Genomic DNA, 19,560 nt, shown 5'->3' on the forward strand with positions numbered 1-19,560 from the left:
CCGTGTCAGCATATTGAGCTACTGTCTGTATCAATTTTTTTGCTTGATACCCAGCATCACCTTCTTTTCCTATATTGTTTGTTCCTAAATATGTAATCACCGTTTCATACTTTTTTTTCTTTTGTTCTAACCACTTTGTTCCTTCTTTCATTTGTTCTCCTGATATCACAATTGTTTGAACTTTCGGATCTTGTATCAAGTTCTTCATTCAGTCCACTTGTGAATCCCCTATAAATAATGAGTTGTTTGATGTATGTTTTGATCTGTAGTTTCTTCATATTGTCTCTCTACTCGTGAAGATGTCCCTGCTTCCAAATTATCAAATTGTGTACCTGATTGAGAAGGTGCATTCTCCTTATATATTTTGATTTTTCGTTCGATCTCACTTATGACCTGTTCATGCAGTATTAAACCTTTTTTTGCTTTATATAGCATTTTGCAGTCTTTTTCTAAATGTGGCCTTGCTTTGGGGTCTTTACAATATGAACATATTCTTCTTTTTTCACAATCGGTGGCCAGGTGGCCTTTATTTCTGCATATATAACATAAAGATTCACTCACTGATTTTTGAATTAATTCGTCCATTGGTTGATCTTTATACCACACAATCAAATTCCATTTAAAATTCCTATGTATTTTAGGTAGCGTGATATATCTAGGAATGTGTTTATATATCTCAATTTTTACTAATCTTCGTCCAGTACCGGAGTTGTTTGAATCATTTTCTTTGGTAACTGAAGTGACTTTACCAAATTCTTTCAAAATTTCTTTAATAATATCATTTTCCACGGGGTGGAAAACATACATAAACCTACCGGAACGGACCTTTAGGTGTCTTGCAAATGTCATTTCATATACTTCCATGCAATTTTTATATTAAATCGGCAAACTTGGGAAGGGAGGAGGGGGTGGCAGTGGTAAAATGAATATGTGCCATTTATAATTAATATTCGAACTATTAGCATCAGAAATTTAAAGCAGATCATTTACGATTTTTGTAATTGTACTCCTAGTTTTTATATCTTCTCCATCAACGTGCCAAGGATAGAATACCAAGCCAGTTCGACGATTTTATCGGTATGTACAACTTTTGCTAGCTCAGATAACTTGTATTTTATATAAGTATTAATATGTTCATTGGAGTTTACTACGAATGAGGAAATGGTGTCCATATTTTAAAAGTAAATCAATATCTGAAAACTTTCCTGATTCAACTAATATAATATGCTCTCGTCATTTGAAGAATAATATCGAGGAATATATGAAGAATAAAGTGGGGCTGAATGTGAGCGAAAGAAAACGCATTAATGAGACCATCTTTGGACGTACAGGCATAATAACAACTGAAAATGAAGAATCATTTGTAAAATAGACTTCGGATCTACTACACAATACAGAAAACCCGTCATTGAGGAATTATTTGGTAAGACGGGTTTTACCGCTGATAAAGAAGGGTATTTTTTGCGTAACAAAAAACAAACAGCTTAGCACACACTGGACTATCAGCAACACGGAAAGTATGAACCACGTACTCAAGCACATGATTGATTGGAAATCTACAAACATAGATATTCTCATAAAGCGGCTGATTGCTCACACAAAAGCTTAATATAAAGATGTGGAGCGTGCGCTTATTGGAGTAGGCAATTACCGTCTGGCAACTGAGTTCAATCATTTTTTCATTGCCCCAAACAAATATTTTGGGAAATCGAAAGAAGAAAAATTAAGTTTACTAAAAATATTTCTTACCTTCTCTTCAATTAATCAACGAAAATCGTTGCTGTCATCGAATGGAATGTTAATGATCGGAGTAAATTCATCTGGTGGCAAAAAACCGTATCAAAGAAAACGACCTCGATCCGAAAAAACCCGAACTGTAAAGAAACTCAAGACAAGAAACAAAAACTAAGTTGAATTTTACGTATTACTCGTGTTTTGTTTATTCTTAACAATCTGCAGCTAGATCAATAGCATATTAGTAAATTTTGAAGGAGTCAGATTAGAGCATTAGAGTTGGATGTATATAGGTAAACAAGAGAACGATGCTCAAATATATGGACACGAAGCAATATGCAATCTATCACGGTAGATACAGTGCCGGAACGGCAGTCTTACGGGTGACACGAACGCGAACTAAAATAACAGCATTATCTCTAATAATGACAGGTTTAGGTGGATAGTTACAATACCTGCACAAAAATGTTTGTGGAAACAATTTTTATTTATTTCAATCTGAATCTATGACTACGTTATCTTATATACAGGGAAAATTAAAGGCTAATAACATGTAAGAAAGTTTTGCTTATCGATTTTTATCATTAATTCATATTGATAAGAGATGATTCAGGAATTCATTGCTCAATTTACATCCGCTAAGTGGCGCAAAATGAAATTGTTATTTTCTATCATTCTATCCCCCCAAATTTCTCCATTTTACTTGGGAAATTGCTTGGAGGGCCTTAAAATGTCCTTCGCAAGATATCTACAAGTCCGTTCCGGTAGGTTTATGTAGGTTTTCCACTCCGTTCCGTCAATTTAGGGTCCGTTCCGGTAATTAAAGAAAATTAGTTTGTCAAGTTTGCCGATTTATTATAAAAATTGCATGGAAGTATATGAAATGACATTTGCAAGACTTCTGAAGGTCCGTTCCGGTAGGTTTATGTATGTTTTCCACCCCGTTCCGGTAATTTAGCGTCCGTTCTGGTAATTAAAGGAACCCCTTCAATTGTATCATCTTCAATATCAACTACTTTAGCTATTCTTTGCATTCCTTCAAACTCATATTTGAGCCCATTTTCAACCAAATTTTGTACATGTTTTTGGTCTTTCAATCTGACATACCACTCTTTGCACGAAAAATAATTCTAGAACACATTTTTCCTGACACATTTCTTCTATCCATTCTTTGACATGGTGTCTGTTCATTTTGTTGTCCCCCCATGCATTTCTTTCAAACGAAATGAATACGGTTTGAAATTCTTTTTGTTCATTATTGGTTGTTTTTTTTTCATCTGTCTCTTTCCCCCCTTCCGGGGAATCGGCCAATCTGATTACGATATTCGTTTACTTAATCAATAGCGAATCGTTTACTTAATAAACAGCACTTACGGTACTCCCTTAATCAAACCGCAATTTCACTCTTCTATGTAGCCCCTTCTTCGCTCCGCTCACCGCATATACGCAAATGCGGCAATGTGCTGCTGCAACAGCAAAGCTGCCTCTGAAAATGGAAACAACATCAATGGAGGCATTAGTTCGATGCCAGTGACTCCGCCACGAGAACACATCGCGAGCTTAACCCTTTCGGCTCTTCGAACATGACAAGTATTGTCTTCTGCTTTGATTATGAATTGAGAGAGAGAGAAGAGTTTATTTCTACAAAGATTGTGAACATCAACAAATATGCAACAATATCGTGACATTGTATAACATCTTTCTCATTTTCCCCTTTACCGATTTTTTTTAATCTTGACTTCCTCTCTTATGCGCCTGTTAGCGGGAATTAATTTATGTTAGGATAGGATTTAAATATTTATCTCGGGAAAATCGATAAGACGGCTCAATCATATGGCGAACCACGGCCCATGGTTCGGTTACCACTCCATGTCGGGGATGGGATCAGATGGGATGTTGTATTTTTAAATAAGCGAATAGATAGTAGGGTACTTCTTTCCCCCATCTGCTTCTGTAACCCTGCTCAATTATTAATACAATTGCACGTTGAAATACCATACGCATTTACAATGTTTCGCTATTTGCAGAGCCAATAACTCATAAGTTCTGCATTTAGATCTAAATATTATATTGATTATTGTTTCTCTTTCTATTGGTTTCGCGGTCTAGGGATAGGGGTCATATTGTCATTATCACCAAACAAAATTTCATTTTTCTAATTTTGTTTCAAATCCGTGTGCCTATTAAATATATTGTTAAATTATATTTTAGTGCATCGATGTAGATTAGGAAATTTGACAATTGTTTTCAATGAGTCGTGTCGTCTAAATATTTGAAAATAGTAACTAAAAAGGAGGAATATTTAATAAATTATTATTCAATACACTTAAAGTGATGTTTTCCAATTCATTTAAACCCAAGTAGTTGTTGTAATTATATACAACTTCAATTGTGACTGTTTCAAAATGGGAAAGTTCCCGATAAAAGATTTCTTGTTTTTAGATATCGCATTACATTATCAACACAGTTGCGCTCCTATATTAACAATGTATCGCTAATTGTACGCACAGTCTTAGTGTTACGAGTCAAAACAAGACACCTGGGTGAAGATGTTTATTGTCGCCAAACTACGCATACCATCGGATCGTGTTCCCTATTATTATTAAAGTTAAACCTATTATGCTTTCCTACTTTGGAGCATTCAGTTCCACCAGGATAAATATCAGGTTGTGAGACGGACATAGTCTCCTAACACCTAGATGTCGCTTTCATTTTGCTCTATGTGTGTAAATTTAGATGAGAGCATGCGAGAGCATCTTTTAACCTTTAAATTTAGGAAGCTTAGATAACTGAGAAACTGATATAATTAATTACGCGGAAGAATGCGAAGTTTGGTTGTGCTCTAATTTTTGTTGAATAAAAACTTTAATAACATTATAAATACATAATAAAAGTTTGGGCAACTACGGGCAGATATCCAACATACGGTATACATTGGATAACAAGCTCTCCATATTTCGGAAAAATGAAACAACAAATCTGCGATACGTTCGTATTCAAAATAATTTTAATTTCAAATAAGCTCTTGAACAAATAGTGCTATCTGAACCATATGATCTTAAACTAACTATATCAAAAATAGTTATCAAATGATTGACTATTCCTTGTTTATTAAAGTTGAAAATCTTGGATAAGTCTTAATTAATATATATTATGTCTGAAGAACCAAGAGGTGCTCAAGCTTCCGGTGGAAGTGAACCTTCTGTAAGTTTCTATATATATATATTATTTATTTCTCGCCCATAAGTTGGGTCCACCTTATTTCACATAAAGTACCGTTTACCTGGCCTTGTTTGTATTTTGGCCCTTCAATTCTGCATGAATTTAAATGATTTTAAAAAGGGTGAAGATAAATCTAACACTTTTTTTTTTATCTAGGTAGGAGTGACTGATAGTATTCAAGAATTTAAGGATCAACTTAAAGAGGAACTTCGTGTGAGTGAGACATATATGTTTTATATATACAGTAGCAGTGGCGGCGCGTGGTCATTTTGACAACCGGGGCAAGCTACTGCGGGACCAAGTCACCCCAATCTACGGGGACAGGATGAGCGCTGTAAGTTCTCCCATCATTTTATGAGTATAAAAACCATTCCATCGGTAACAACCAATCGGCAAAAGCGACAATTTTTAACGATAAGAAAGTGTCTTTAAAACCGGTCCAAGTCAAGGGATTAATAAATATAGACACTTTTTTTTTTGAAACCTCTTTCAAAAGGAAAGGCAATATTTATCCAGATAAATACAATGACATATTAACAGAAACTTCGGGAAAGCAGACAAAACCTAAAATAAGGTTTAAAACGTTACTATGAAGAAAGGAAAGCTAATGCAAAGATAAGGACATGCGTCGCTCACTCATAGATATATATGCTGCTAGACTTCTACTGCTTGAACATATATGCAACACGCCGCGGTTTCTTGGAAGCAAAATGCTTAATAACGCGCTGATTAAAGTCATGCATCCCAGAAATAACGTCTCTGTGAATGGATAAAACAGCCAAGGAATTTAATCTATCTTGCTTCATTGTGTTTCTGAGATACGTTTTAATACGCTTCAGCGTGCTGAATGTTTGCTCTGCGTCGGCGGAAGAAATAGGCGTCGTCAAAATGATGTCCAGTAATTTTGCAGACGCCGCAAAGGTAGTTACTAGAGTGTTATCTATGAGGAACCCATAGAGCGCGCAAGTTGATGTGATGTTCAAAAAAGTTTGATTGGTGTATATACATCGCAATTCATTTTCCAATTTACCCACGTTTATCATGGGGTAAAATTTGGAGACAGTAGCCAACAAATGGATGGGAAATTGACGGGCAAATTTTGAAAAATTTTTGGGGTTCATCAAAGAGAACGCGGCAAGGTGTTCAGTGCGCAGATGATCGCCTATTTGATTCACCAGAATGTCACAGCATTCCTTTGCAGACAAAATCAAACGCTGCGTTGTTTGCCCGCGGCGTAAAGAAGCACTCCATGTGTCGTCGTATTTTATTGTTTCCCGAATACGAGATACAGCATCGCAGAAGTCTGAAATACACGACTGCACAGACGCTCCATCCATTAGCCTTGACTGCAATGCGCCGTATAATACATCCACGTTGATAGAATATTGTGGAGAAAAAAGCGAGAAAAAATGAAAACTCACCATCTTCTAGCAGACGCTTTAGACCTGCCGCCTCCCTCACAGAGCGTTCGTCCCAAACCGGAGAGATCTGAATGCCATTGAAACACTCAATGAGCTCAGACCTAACGTGATTGGAAGTTCCAACGTGTTGGTGCACAAGCTGGGAGACGGCGGCTACATATCTGGCGAAAGAGGTCAGAGCGCTTCGGCGAAACGGAAAAAAATGAAGAAAACCCCGAAACATTTGCAAAACATATACAGACGAGAGGGGTATCAAGACACATATTTTTAATAACGAGGTTAAATTGGTGTGCATAACAATGTAAAAAATGCGCATGAGGAAAATCTTCTTCTATATAAACTTGAACACCATGTTTCGACCCACTCATGACTGCCGCGCCGTCATAAGTTTGAGCTATCAATTTTGACTTCGCGTTGTAAGGCTGTAACACTTCTTTCAGTACAGCCGATATCCCGCAAGCCCTGCGATCAACAATTGGTACAAAGCTGTGACATCTCTCGGTAGATTTACCATCTTTCACAAACCGAAAAATCACAGCCAGTTGGGAAACGCACGTGATGTCAGTTGGCTCGTCAGACTGAATCGAAAGGAACTGGCAATTCTCAATTTCCAGAGCCAAATGTTGTAAATAAATTTTATACATTGAGTCGAGCAAATCATTTTGGATATCCTTAGATGTCCCTTCCGAAACAGTTGCGGCATCAAGATGATCTCTCAATACTGTATCTAGGGATGCGGTGTATTCCACCATATCCAAAAATACCCCTCTATTAGAAGAGCCAGCCCGTTCATCGTGCCCACGGAGGGACAGCTCGTGACAACCAATGAACTTCAAAACATCTATCAATCGACCGAGAACATGGCGGTTTTTCTCGACGTTTTGGTTGTGCCGACGAATAGAAACCGCGCGTCCTTCATCCAACTGTGCTGCAATATTAACATTTCCGAATGTTCGGTATTTTACTGCATTGTCCAGATGCTCCATAGAAGATTGATGATCCCTGGCACGCTCGGAAAGATGTTTGAGATCTCTAAAACCAAATTTACACCAACGTGAGTCACGGGCGGTAGCAAAAAGTAGGCAATAAAAACAAAAAAGTGCATTTTTGTCCTCGCTGTAACACAACCATTCGTGTTTTTTATACCAAGTTTCTGCGCAGAATGTACGCCGACGCTTTCCTCCGTCATGGGATTGTTCCAGCGGCAGCTGCGAAAACGGAGTGCGAAGTAGTGCATCAACCTTATTTATTATGAGGTCTAAGGCTAAGAAATGCAAAGCCGGAAAGAAGTGAGGAGCTCAAAAGGAATGTGGAAAATCGAAAGCAAATGGACTAAAGGTCTCTAACTGATTCAAATAGCGAAACAAGCGACAAAAACGAAGGCGAGGAAACTATCAACTCTTCAAGCAACCAACGAACGAGAAGGAATGCGTGAATATGTCAACACGTTCTTGTAAGAAACGTCGGCATTGTGTCGTCATAATTTCGGGGCTAGCCCCGATCGGCCCCGATGATTCAGGAAAAGAAACAGAAAACAAACGAGACAAACGCGGCGAGTGGAAGATAAAAGAGAGAGTACGATATACAATGAGCAACCGGGGCAAAATCGGCGTCGCCCCGTCGACGTTCGGCGATGGCTTTGCGAGCGAAAAATGAACCATGTCGGGAGAATATGGCTAGTGTAGACATTCTGTGCAACCGATATTGAGGTATTTTTCGAATATTTTTTATTATACCGAAAAAACAACCGGGGCATTGCCCCGGTTGGCCCTATTGACGCGCCGCCACTGTACAGTAGTATCTGTTAAATTTATGCTTTTGGAATTTCTCTTTGATAAACTGATTTTTATATACTTTTGTCGTATAATGCCACTTAACTCTACCAACTCGATCGTTCAGTTTTGTTAGGGAATACAAATTTCTAACTCATATAAAACCCACTAACCCAGTATGCAAGCGAAACTTATATGAAAGAAGGGTCGAACTAAATGTGGTTTATGTAACGTATGTTTAATTATAGCTTCTTCCACAAACTGAAACTTCAAGACATAAGACATGAGTTTAACAACTAATTATCAAAAGCTTTTGTTTTTCAAGGCTGATATGAGAAGGGAAGTTAGCAAAGTTCGGGAAGAATGTGAGGTAAATATATACGTATCATTTTAAAAATCAAATAAACATTTTTTTACTGTTTTACTGAACTATCGACCTCTCATGTCGTTCATCTCTACCAACTCGACGTTCGAGTTTTGTTTGATACATATATATAAATTTTGGTGCTACTTTAGCGCGACGTCTACCATACTTTAGCGTGAAATCTCCCAGTCGTTACCCGTTAGTTATCGTGAGGTCTACCGCTGTAATTATTCCTCACCAGGCAGAGCTCAGGGAGACTGCATGTGCACATGGGTAGACTTCCTATCCCCTGTAGACATCACGATAACGTAGCACCAAGCTTTTCCCACAAATTTAAACATGGAGTAATGAGTTTAACGACTAATTACCAAAGGCTTTTGTTTTGAGGCTGATATGAGGAGGGAAGTTAGCAAAATTCGAGAAGAAAGTGAGGTAAATATATACAAATCATTTTAAAAATCAAATAAACATTTATTACTGTTTTTAAAACCTATCAAAATAATAAACTAAGCCCAAGGACAAGCCCAAGACTATTAATTAGTAATGTTTACAAAATGCTCATTGTTTTTTGGCTTTAATTACGCTAACTATTAATAATCTTCTAATATGGAATAGACAGCTCGCGCCCCAAATTTCGACACAATCATTGGGTCTATAGGAGTATATATTATACACATGTCATTTTTGAAAGTATTTTCAAGGCAATGTCCGATGTCATACCTGATGAACGATTGGAGAAAACCAAGTTATTCTGTTAAGCAAGCCTGGTTAGGGAAAACTGCCTCTTATCCACGTGTAGTGAATTCTAAGTAACAGAAAGTGTTTTATTTTTCAAGGCTAAAATGGAAGATCTCTTGGTAAAGATAGAAGATAAAATGAGAGAAATACAGGAGGAATCCGAGGTCATGATGTAGTTTCAATTATTTCGTAAAAAAAATTACATGCTGCTTTAAAGTTAACATTGTAACAAATAGATAGAGGTGAAAGAATGCCATCATAGCTGCCCTCGCCATGCGATGTCATTGTGAAGGAATAAAACTAAGAGTTTCACAAGTATAAAGTTTATTAAATTTAATCAAATACTGCTATTATGATGTTATTGAAGTTCCCATGATTCTAATTGACAGAAAGTGTTTTATTTTTTAAGGCTAGAATAGAAGAACTTCTAGAACAGAATAAAGAAAAAATTAAAGAAATACAGACGGAACATGAGGTCATGATCAATTTTCAAATATTTTGTAGAAATAATTACAATAATTAAAAGAGATAAAAGAATGTCCTCATGGCTGCCTTCACCATGTGATTTCATTGCGAACATATAAAACTAAGCGTTTTCAGAAGTATGGACTTTTCCGAGGTCAATCAAATATTGCTATTATGATTCCTATTCTTGCTTTAGAAGCAAACGCATATCCTCATCTTCCTATTCTGCTGTGAATCGATTTTAAAAATTAAAACGTTTTCATTCAGCTTGAGCTGGAAGCAATCCGTGATGGCCTGGAAAGTGGTTTCAGGGACAGGGAAGATCTGAAAAAGGAGTTCGAGGAATTAGGAAGCAAGGATCTGCTCAAGGCAGACTTGTTCGCTAAACTTAAGAAGTGGATGAACGAGATTCCGGTAACTACCACTACTTTTTATCATCAGCAAGAAATAGTTATCGCCTAAATGCAAAAATTATTAATTAATGTCTGGGTGAGATTATTATTTCTGTATCCACTCTAGTTGTTCCTAATTTTTCTTATTGTAAAATAATTTTCACACTTTCAATTCACAACCTACAGGAAAACATGATGATTATTTGTGAGAAACTGAAAACCTTGTTGAAAAAGGCTGGAGTGAAAATGGAAGATATGGCTAAAGCAATAAAGCTAAGATGGGAAGATTTCTGTAGAGAAGATTTAGTGAGTTGAATTTCAAGTATTTCATCTTTTTTGTCATAAATATCCACCTTTGTCGATAAATACTTGTTTTACTATGTCAGAAGACCTAATTGATATATTTTATTAAATATTTGGATGTGCCAGTTCGATGTTTTGTGATGTCAGTTCATCCATTTCAAGGTTCGATTGAATTCTTAGCATAAACAGAAAATTAGAAGTCCTCTTTCATTCTCAATTTTAAATTAAACTACGATAATTAAAATACAGCATTTTGTGTTGCAGGATCGAGTCTTGTTTTTGATATTCATGATCATATGTAGTATTGGTAAGGAACTTCTATGGCTTTTGTCATTCCTGTTTGAATATATTGATTCTGGGAAACTGACTGTCATAATCGCCTTTGCCAGTAGATTACTAAAGGGAAAGAAGACAGACTACCTGAATAAAGGATTATTAAAAATTCTGAAAATAAATTAAAAACTTGGTACTGCAAACGATCACTAATGTATGTTAAGTATTAATTGTCTTCACTGTAATTCATTTTCTAGCTTTTTATATTAATGATAAATTAAGACATTATAGAGACTCTTGAACGCACTGTGATAGGTTTTATAAGCCCTAATAAATACACAAGTGACTCTATATATGTCAGTATTTGCTAGAAACTTTTTTATCGATACAATCAATCTGCTTTTAACACTGGCAAATTATGCTTTTGAGATTTGAATAAAATAATATACAAACTCAATTTTAGTTGATGTTGTTTTAGTTTCATTTTTTGTTTAATTGTAAGAAGACTATTATAAATATATATATATGTCTGGTACAATGTAGGCTAGAATGACTAAGAACAGCCTGCGTAGTTTGGTGGTGTAGTTTGGGGATAGCGGAACCAATATTGAGGGCGGGATCTAGTCGCATGGCTGGGGTGAAGTATCTATGCTACGAACAAGGCTATAAGCAAGACTTCATTTTTATGCATTTTGGTATGACTGTAAAATGCGGTATATTATATGGCGAAATCCAAACTCTGGCAAATTCAGTCATACGGTACCGCTTGGTTACCAGTCTAGGACTTAATTTAACGATATTTAAACAATGAGCAAGGTGACTAAATCAAGAACTTTGCTTCTAACAAGGCATCTACTTATATCTAAGGATGATAACGCACTTAGCAAAATTCAGTTCGTGTGATCAATTTACGGAAATTATTTTTCGGGTTGAAGTTTCGGTTTCAAATTTTCGTAGCTGGATCATTTACAAGCGTGTAACTTATTATGGCCCACCCATGCCTCGGTATCAATATAAACTCGACAAAAATTGGCGCGGCGGTGTGGCTCATCGTGCTAGGCGTTTGGAATACGCTCGCCACCGCACCTCTGATTACACTGCGTGGGTTCGCAGGTTCGAATACCATGCAGGGATGGTTATGTGCGAGAGGATTGCTGGACTTCTCGCGTCGTTGGGTGGTTCACGTAACAGCTGGTCGGTTACGGCTTCCTCCACCACCAAATCCATGCTTCCGAAAACGAATAACTAATCCCATACCCGACATTGAATGGTAGCCGGACGAGAGTCCGTGGTTCGCCATGTGGATAAGCCATCTTATCGGCTTTCCTCTCTCCCACGGGATAAATATGTAAATCCATAATTATCGTTTTTTTAAAACGGCTAGCGCTAGCATATGGCACTGAGCGTCAGTAACACATTCCCACTGCTTACATAATACTGTATTCCAATTTCTTTGTGTATCATAAATATCAAAATATAAACAAATCAAAAACGGAGGAACACGGTGAAGCCCTGAATGAGGTTTAGAACAGAAACGAATTGCAAGCGTACGCATCATCTCCCAACAAATCGAAAGATACCGTAAAACAAACAAAAATTCCATAGGTGCAATAGTATGCAGGTGCAATTGTCGTGGGTTCAGATGTACTTGTTTCAAATGTACGTGAGTTCAAATGTACGCGGGTTCAAATGTAATGGAACCTGGAAATAAGACCCTGTCTTATTTTCCGCGAAACACGGTATTCAAAAATATAACATTAATTCATGCCCACTAACAGGCGCATACACCATCATAGTTATTTTATAGATAATAAAATTATTTTTTTATTTATATAAATGTAAATTGGTAAAAGGAAAGCTTATACGTGGCTGTATATATTTATAATGAATACTATTTTATAGATTTTAGTTATTTTATAGATAATAAAATTATTTTTTTATTTATATAAATGTAAAATTGGTAAAAGGAAAGCTTAAACTTGTCTGTATATATTTATAATGAATACTATATGAAAAAATTGACCTAGCAACCAAATACAGTATCGCAATAAAAAATTGTGCACCATTTACGAACTCTATTTATTCATCAGTTTATTGTCAGCGTGCCCTTTTGACTTTGAGTAGGGATTTCGCAGCATAACGAGGTAGAAAATTTCTGATTTTAGAATGGCGGACCACTGAAAAATCAGCTTTTACATCGGGCGGGTATTCAAGCACCGGCCCTGATTTATTTTCATGTCCTGTTCACACGGGCGGCTATTCAAACAGGCCCTTAATCAAGATCGGGCGGTAAATCGAGCATTTACGGTATATACAGCTAACTGCTGAGTGGATTACCTATGGATTAACTCAACTTCTTTGGACAAATATTGGAAAAAAATAAATTAATGACATCATGGTAATGGTATGAATTTTGTCTTTATTTTGATTTTTACTCCTTTACTATTCATATACCGGTATATATATTGGGGGGGAATGGGATTTAAATGAAAAAACGAAAAACCAAAACATGGAAACAAAAAACTATTTATTTAAAATAAAATGATTCGATACCAAAATATTAATACGAAAATTCCGTTGGCATTGGAATTTATTTGGCACAAGAAAAAAATAAATTGGTTAAGCTTGCGATGTGTTCAGGTGGCGACGCCACTGGCAGCAAAGTAATGCCTCCGTCGATGTTGGTTCTGAGCAAAGCGTATATATAATTTAAGCGAGGCAACGCTCAGACAATGGACGCCATCTTGTGCCTATTGTTCTCGGCAATTTAACACGGCGCCTTATGAAAAGTTCCAACACAATTATTGGAACATACCTATTATTTTCACTAATATTTGAGGTAGAAAAATTTTGAAGTTCGCGTTTTGAAGTAGAATCTTAGCCGTACATGCTTATATCGTTTCATGTTGGCCAAATTACATTTATAGTACATTAAATTGTCTTTGAAGACAAGTATACCGGTTCCGAGTTGCTTCCGAAGTAAATTGGCCATTGTGATCGTCATAATTAACCATTTGACAATGGCGTTCCTTATGACGTCACAGATGAAAAGTTGTATTTATTCGTCGAAATTACCGGCCGAGCCAACTTTGCCTCAATGGCCGTTTCTATTTTCTGGTTAACATTTTTCGTCTGCCAAGCTCCATAATGCCCTACTGCTCAGCTCCAAGCTGCGCTAGAAGAACAAATGACATTGTAGGATTGTTGCGGAGACATTTTACAGCCTCAAATTGGCGTATCACTATAAAATCTTTGAAAAAATGACCGAAAATGGTTCTACGCTGTGTTTGTGGTCAAATTTAACGCATTAGATAGTTTTTTATTCCTGATTGCGTTATATATTTAGATAGCATATATCTTAAAGTTCAAAATCCACCCTTCGGTTTCATTCTAGCCCTTATAACAGCGGACTTATTCGATTCGGTACAACAACACGACAAAATTTTTCCATAAGACCCCCATTGTTTCGCGTTTCCCAAATATGGCACAAGATGGCGTCCATGAACTTGTTTAACATTAGGCAAGTTGGTTGCCGGCCGTTGGTTCTGAGCAAAGTGATAGTCACTTTTGTTAGATAGATAGATTTATTTTGAAGGCTCCATAACACAAACAAAATACGGTATAAAAGGAGAATTCAGGAGAGTGAGCAAAACCTTTAAAAAAGTTTAAAACATGAGAAATATCATGTGCCCGCCCGTTTTGAGGGTACGGTACCATAGCTTCGTCGTTCTGCTGAAGCAATCACATACCGGTACCGGTACATGCGATGGCTGACGGATAACTCGACTACCTAGAGGCCTGGTGAGTTGTCCGTCTTTTGGCATTTTCTACGGTGGTGTTTTAGGTCTATAGAAATGCGTTTTTGATATTTTTATTGCTCAAATATTGAGAAAAATACATAAATATGCTCTTGTATAAGTGGCTTATTTTGATCATGTTGTATGAATACAAATACAGTCTACAGACGAAATTGGAGTAACGTTAGCGAAGTTAGACTGTTGACTTATAGGACTGTGTTCGTTTAATTTTTTGAACTTCATTAGTATTAAATGTTTTGAATGAGCACCTTTAAATATATTAAAACCTTTATACTTAACAGTAACACTTAAATATTTATGAATGTGAGCTCAGTCTATGGTTGCAGTATTCTAAACTCGCCTACGGCAGTCGCTCGACAGGCAACTCACTCACTAGTCGAGCAAACGCTCTGCGACGTGACGTCATCGATGCTCAAGGTTAAGACAACTCTACTACCGAGCAACGAGAGGCAGACAACTCACCAGTCGAGCAATCGCTCTGCGATATCGATGCTCGAGGAGAAGACATCGCTTTGCAAAACGCAGACTCAAGAGTTGCATAGCATTTACTTAGTGCCGACTGATATTAGTTGTAAGCCAACTCACCACCTGAGTAGTCTACCAGCCGACGGCTAGGTTCCATCTGCTGGGATACAACAATCGGGTTGGAGTCATGATGGGTGTCATGTGCCTGGTAGCAGTCCAGGCACTTCCACTCAAACGTTACGCCCCTCTTTTTAATAGCCTGTACTGTTCCCTTGTCATTGCCACATCTGAATTATTAAAACATTTGCGATGAAACCAATTTCGACAGACGTCACAGATGAGTCCCTCCTGCTTCATGGAAACACTGTATAAGTATAAGTTTATTTCGACTCCATAATCAGCATAACAATACATTTGACAGATAAATATTTCTTTGGATGTCTTGAAGTTTTCAATGAATAATCCACTAGATAGTGAAAGATTAAATATATATGTCAGGATATCAATAATATGTTCTGGAACATATTTCAATATTTTGAATGGAATACCATCGATTCCAAAACTTGACTTGGGCTTCATATCGCGTATGATATTTTTTATTTCTAATGATGTAGTTGGCTATAAGAACATGGATGAGGATTCTTGCTTCCCAAGATATGAAATGTAATTTTTGTCACAGCCAGCTGGTTGTGGCATACAGTCGAGCAGGCTTTGTGCCACTTGGGAAAAGTGTTCATTAAATTTATTTGCAATTTGTGTATTACTGCAATCAAGTCCAATCAAAGGACAAGAATTTGTTTTTATCTATTATTTTATCATCTACTGCTGATTATAGAGTCGAAATAAACTTATACTTATACTTCAGTACTTATACTAAATGTAATGCTAATTTATCATGTGTGTAATGCTAATAAAATAATTTGAATACACTAGTCAGTGTGATTACCTCTTTCTGGAAATTTAGCAATTGCGGAATTGATTCATTGCTTACTGGAAAAAATAATCATTCAATTAAAGTTACCGGTAATAGGGCCAGATGGCCGAAGAACAAATATGATGGTAGTTTAAACATATTTATCCTGGGGGAAAAAAAACACGGCTTAAGCCATAACTGCATCAGCACGGCGGTGTGGCTCATCGTGCTAGGAGACCTCTGATTACTCTGCGTGGGTTCGCAGGTTCGAATCCTATGGTTATGTGCCAGAGGATTGCTGGACTCCTCGCCGTCATAGGGTGGTCTAGCAGTCTGGTGGTTCACGTAACCGCTGGTCAGTTTCGGCTTCCACAACCATCTAGTCCATGCTTCAGAAAAAATAAAATAAATAACTAATACCATATCTGACATGGAATGGTAACTGGACGAGAGGCCGTGGTTCGCCATATGGTTAACTCTCCCCCGGGATAAATATGTAAATCCTATGCTATCCTAATCATATGACTAACCACGGCTTCTGTCCCGTTAACATTCTATGTCCGGTATGGGATTAGTTGTCACCGCGATGCCAGCCAAATGTTTAAAGAATTGTAATGTATGTCATACCAGAGGGTAGGGATGGGCAATATAGAATACCGAATCCGGAGGATTCGAATCCCAAAGTATTCGAATCCAACGGGATCCGATAACAGGATTCGGTTTCCGCCTCTCCGGCGCCATACGTCAATTTTTGTATTTCGGGTTTCTAATTTATCAATTGAAGACCCGCGTTTTTTCTCGCATGGAAATCTCTCTCGTTTAATTAAACTTGCGTCTGCTCGCAGAAAACCTGTAAAATCGGTGAACATCAAAGACGGTAATCTCAATCGGCATAGTCAAGACAAGAAGTCGGGGAAGTACACCTCATGGCGGAGACTCGTTGTTGCGTCATTTTTGTGTGTTCCTGCTTTGCTATCCAGCTGGCGTAATATGAAAATAATAATTATTTGTGCTGACTTACTGGCCATATTCCGATAATCTGAATGCAACAATTTTTTACTGTTTACAGACGTGCCTTGCCTGATTTCACATTAAATGATTTTTCACGACCTGCGAGTTTTCCCACAAAATGATGCATGTAAACCAAAAGCTAGGCGGTAAATGTTATAACTTTACTTGCGATTAATTTAGATCAAATATTATTTTCGAATAATTTTATAACACCATTTTCCGAAATGCAAAGTTATATCGGCAAACGCAAAAATCTATCACATTTAAATTTCACTCTCAAAAGATTACATATTTTTCGGTCAGTTTCTATTGTTCAAGATAAACCACGTTTGATCGAGTGTCTGTAGTATTTTAGTCGCCGACAAATGAAAAAAAAGTTGCCACATCTGGCGAAGATAGTGACGTATTGAGTTTGAGTAGGTCAAGTCTGGGTTGATAATGATATGTAACGATAATCATAGAAAATGAATTCGTCTTTAGATGGTATTAGTTATTACCTAACAACCAAGTACGTAAACGCGTCTACTGGAACTTGGATTTACGAGTCTTGCTCGCACAGAATAAGAAGTTTTCGGTCCGTTTCTATCGTTCAAGATAGACCACGTTTGATCGAGTGTCTGTAGTATTTTAGTCGCCGATAAATAAAAAAAGAGTTGCCGCGTCTAGCGAAGATAGTTACGTATTGAGTTTAAGTAGGGTCAAGTCTGGGTAGATAATGATATGTAACGATAATCATAGAAAAGGATTAATGCGTTTACGGGGACTTGAATTTACGAGTCTTGCTTGCACAGAATGAAAAGTTTATTTTAATTGATAGTGGTTAAATTTAATATTTTACAACGTCCACATAGGTTGCAGTCAGGGTTGTCCAAAACGAATCGAATATTCGAATGTATTCGAATACCTTTTTGGCTGATTTTCGAATAGTAGCCACTTTTCGCCGTAAACGTGGTGTTTCGTTTTACGGGAATCTTCAAACGACTTTTTACGCTGTCTTACGTATTGTAATGACGATGAAATAGAATCGGCACTTTGATTTTTTTATATTCTGTGCGACCTTACGTCGCATAGCGTTGCGACACATTTGCACGTTTGCGTAGGTGGACATTGCCGAAATGTGTCTACTAGGCTTCTAATTTACAAATTCATTTCCATTACGTCGAAAAATTGACAATTACCGTATTTCCCGGCTAATAAGTCGCTTTTCTAGGCCATCGAGATAAAGCGATTTGTGACCCTTTCGTTTTGCCGATTCAGCAGATCACGACAGGAAAACACAGCTGTGAAATAACCAGTGGACGTACAGTGTATTACTTATCACATTCCAAAATTATTTCAACATTCGGGTTAATAGGTTGTCCAAAATGATTGTCGCTTTACAACTTAAATTTATTAGATTCGAATATTTTGCGCAGCACAAAATCATCTTAATAAATAGTTCATACTTTTAAATACAAACCAATGGCAACCATTATCCAAATCAGTTCCCAAGAGCGGGATAAAGTATAAATTCTTTTTCCGACTTGTGACAATTTTTCGTGAGTACGAAAATAAGAATCAAAAACTAATTATATTCGGCACAATATCACGGCAATCTGTGGACATAAATTGTGTGGCAAACTCGCGATTAATATTAATTTTTGATTCCTATTTTCGTATTTTCCAAAATACAACGGTGATCTGTGGAATGTGTGTAAACTACCCCATTATAAATAGTTTTTGATTCCTATTTTCATATTTATAAAATAATAAAAGTATTATTACTCAAACATACAACGGCGATCTTCGGACCTAAAATGTGTGGTGAAGTTCCCGAATATAATTAATTTTTGATTCGTATTTTTGTACTCACGAAAAAATTGTCACAAGTCGGAAAAATAACTCATACTTTATCCCGCTTTTTGGCAAATAATTTGGATAATGGTTGGTATTTAAAAGTGGGGGCGTTTTACTAGGATGATTTTGTGTTGCGCAAATATTCAAATCCATCCTCGATACCACTATGACTCATGGAATATAAAATATATACTAATAATCAATAATCTGCAAATATGAAATGCCTGGTAATATAGCTAGGTTGTAACTTGTAGATAGCAGTTATTCCATTGCTTATTGTATGGAAATTCCTACATACATTTAGATAAGCTTCAATTAATGGATTTCATTTTCGAAGTATTCGAAATTTCATATTCGAAAAAAATAAATTTGAATGTATTCGAAATAGTGAACTATTCGGCTTTGGCCATCCCTGGTTGCAGTGGCCACACGCTGGTTCTGCATCTAATTAATTCTCAGTGGGTATATCGGCACACTAACATTAATAATGATTTAACGCCCTTTCATATCTATTTTTGTATTTAACCCCTTACTATTAAAGTGTTTGGAACGTGTCTCAATTTTAACATATCAGTATTTGGGATTACATACATTTGTAACAACTGAAGACCAAAATATTGTAATATTCTTAAATTTTATTGTCCTGGGAAATGCCTGTTTAGTATCAAATGAAATCCAATGTTCAGGACATTTCCAAATAAATAATACATTTATAAGTAATACATTTACAATTTTTTAAAAATCTAAATCCAGCACTAATTCCCACTATTTGAATAAGTATAAAAATAGAATAGGATTCGGTATTCTGGATTCGATTACATTATTCTAGAATA

The 19,560-nt window shown here is 36.7% G+C and overlaps 2 protein-coding genes across 2 annotated transcripts in view; both read left to right on the plus strand.

Annotated features, from left to right (window-relative positions):
* Nucleotides 1–19,560, plus strand: part of LOC144427368 (uncharacterized) — an 82,141-nt gene that overhangs the window by 32,764 nt on the left and 29,817 nt on the right. The gene's annotated exons all lie outside the window — the stretch shown is intronic.
* On the plus strand, nt 4,849–11,119 carry LOC144428182 (uncharacterized). Its single transcript, XM_078117062.1, has 9 exons — nt 4,849–4,938; nt 5,113–5,169; nt 8,475–8,519; nt 8,901–8,945; nt 9,350–9,415; nt 9,661–9,726; nt 9,984–10,130; nt 10,295–10,414; nt 10,676–11,119. Exons 1-9 carry the CDS (start codon nt 4,888–4,890, stop codon nt 10,868–10,870), a joined length of 792 nt encoding a protein of 263 aa, XP_077973188.1. The 5' UTR covers nt 4,849–4,887; the 3' UTR covers nt 10,871–11,119.

The sequence above is a fragment of the Styela clava genome, chromosome 1 (genome assembly GCF_964204865.1).
Source record: "Styela clava chromosome 1, kaStyClav1.hap1.2, whole genome shotgun sequence".
Taxonomy (NCBI): domain Eukaryota; kingdom Metazoa; phylum Chordata; class Ascidiacea; order Stolidobranchia; family Styelidae; genus Styela; species Styela clava.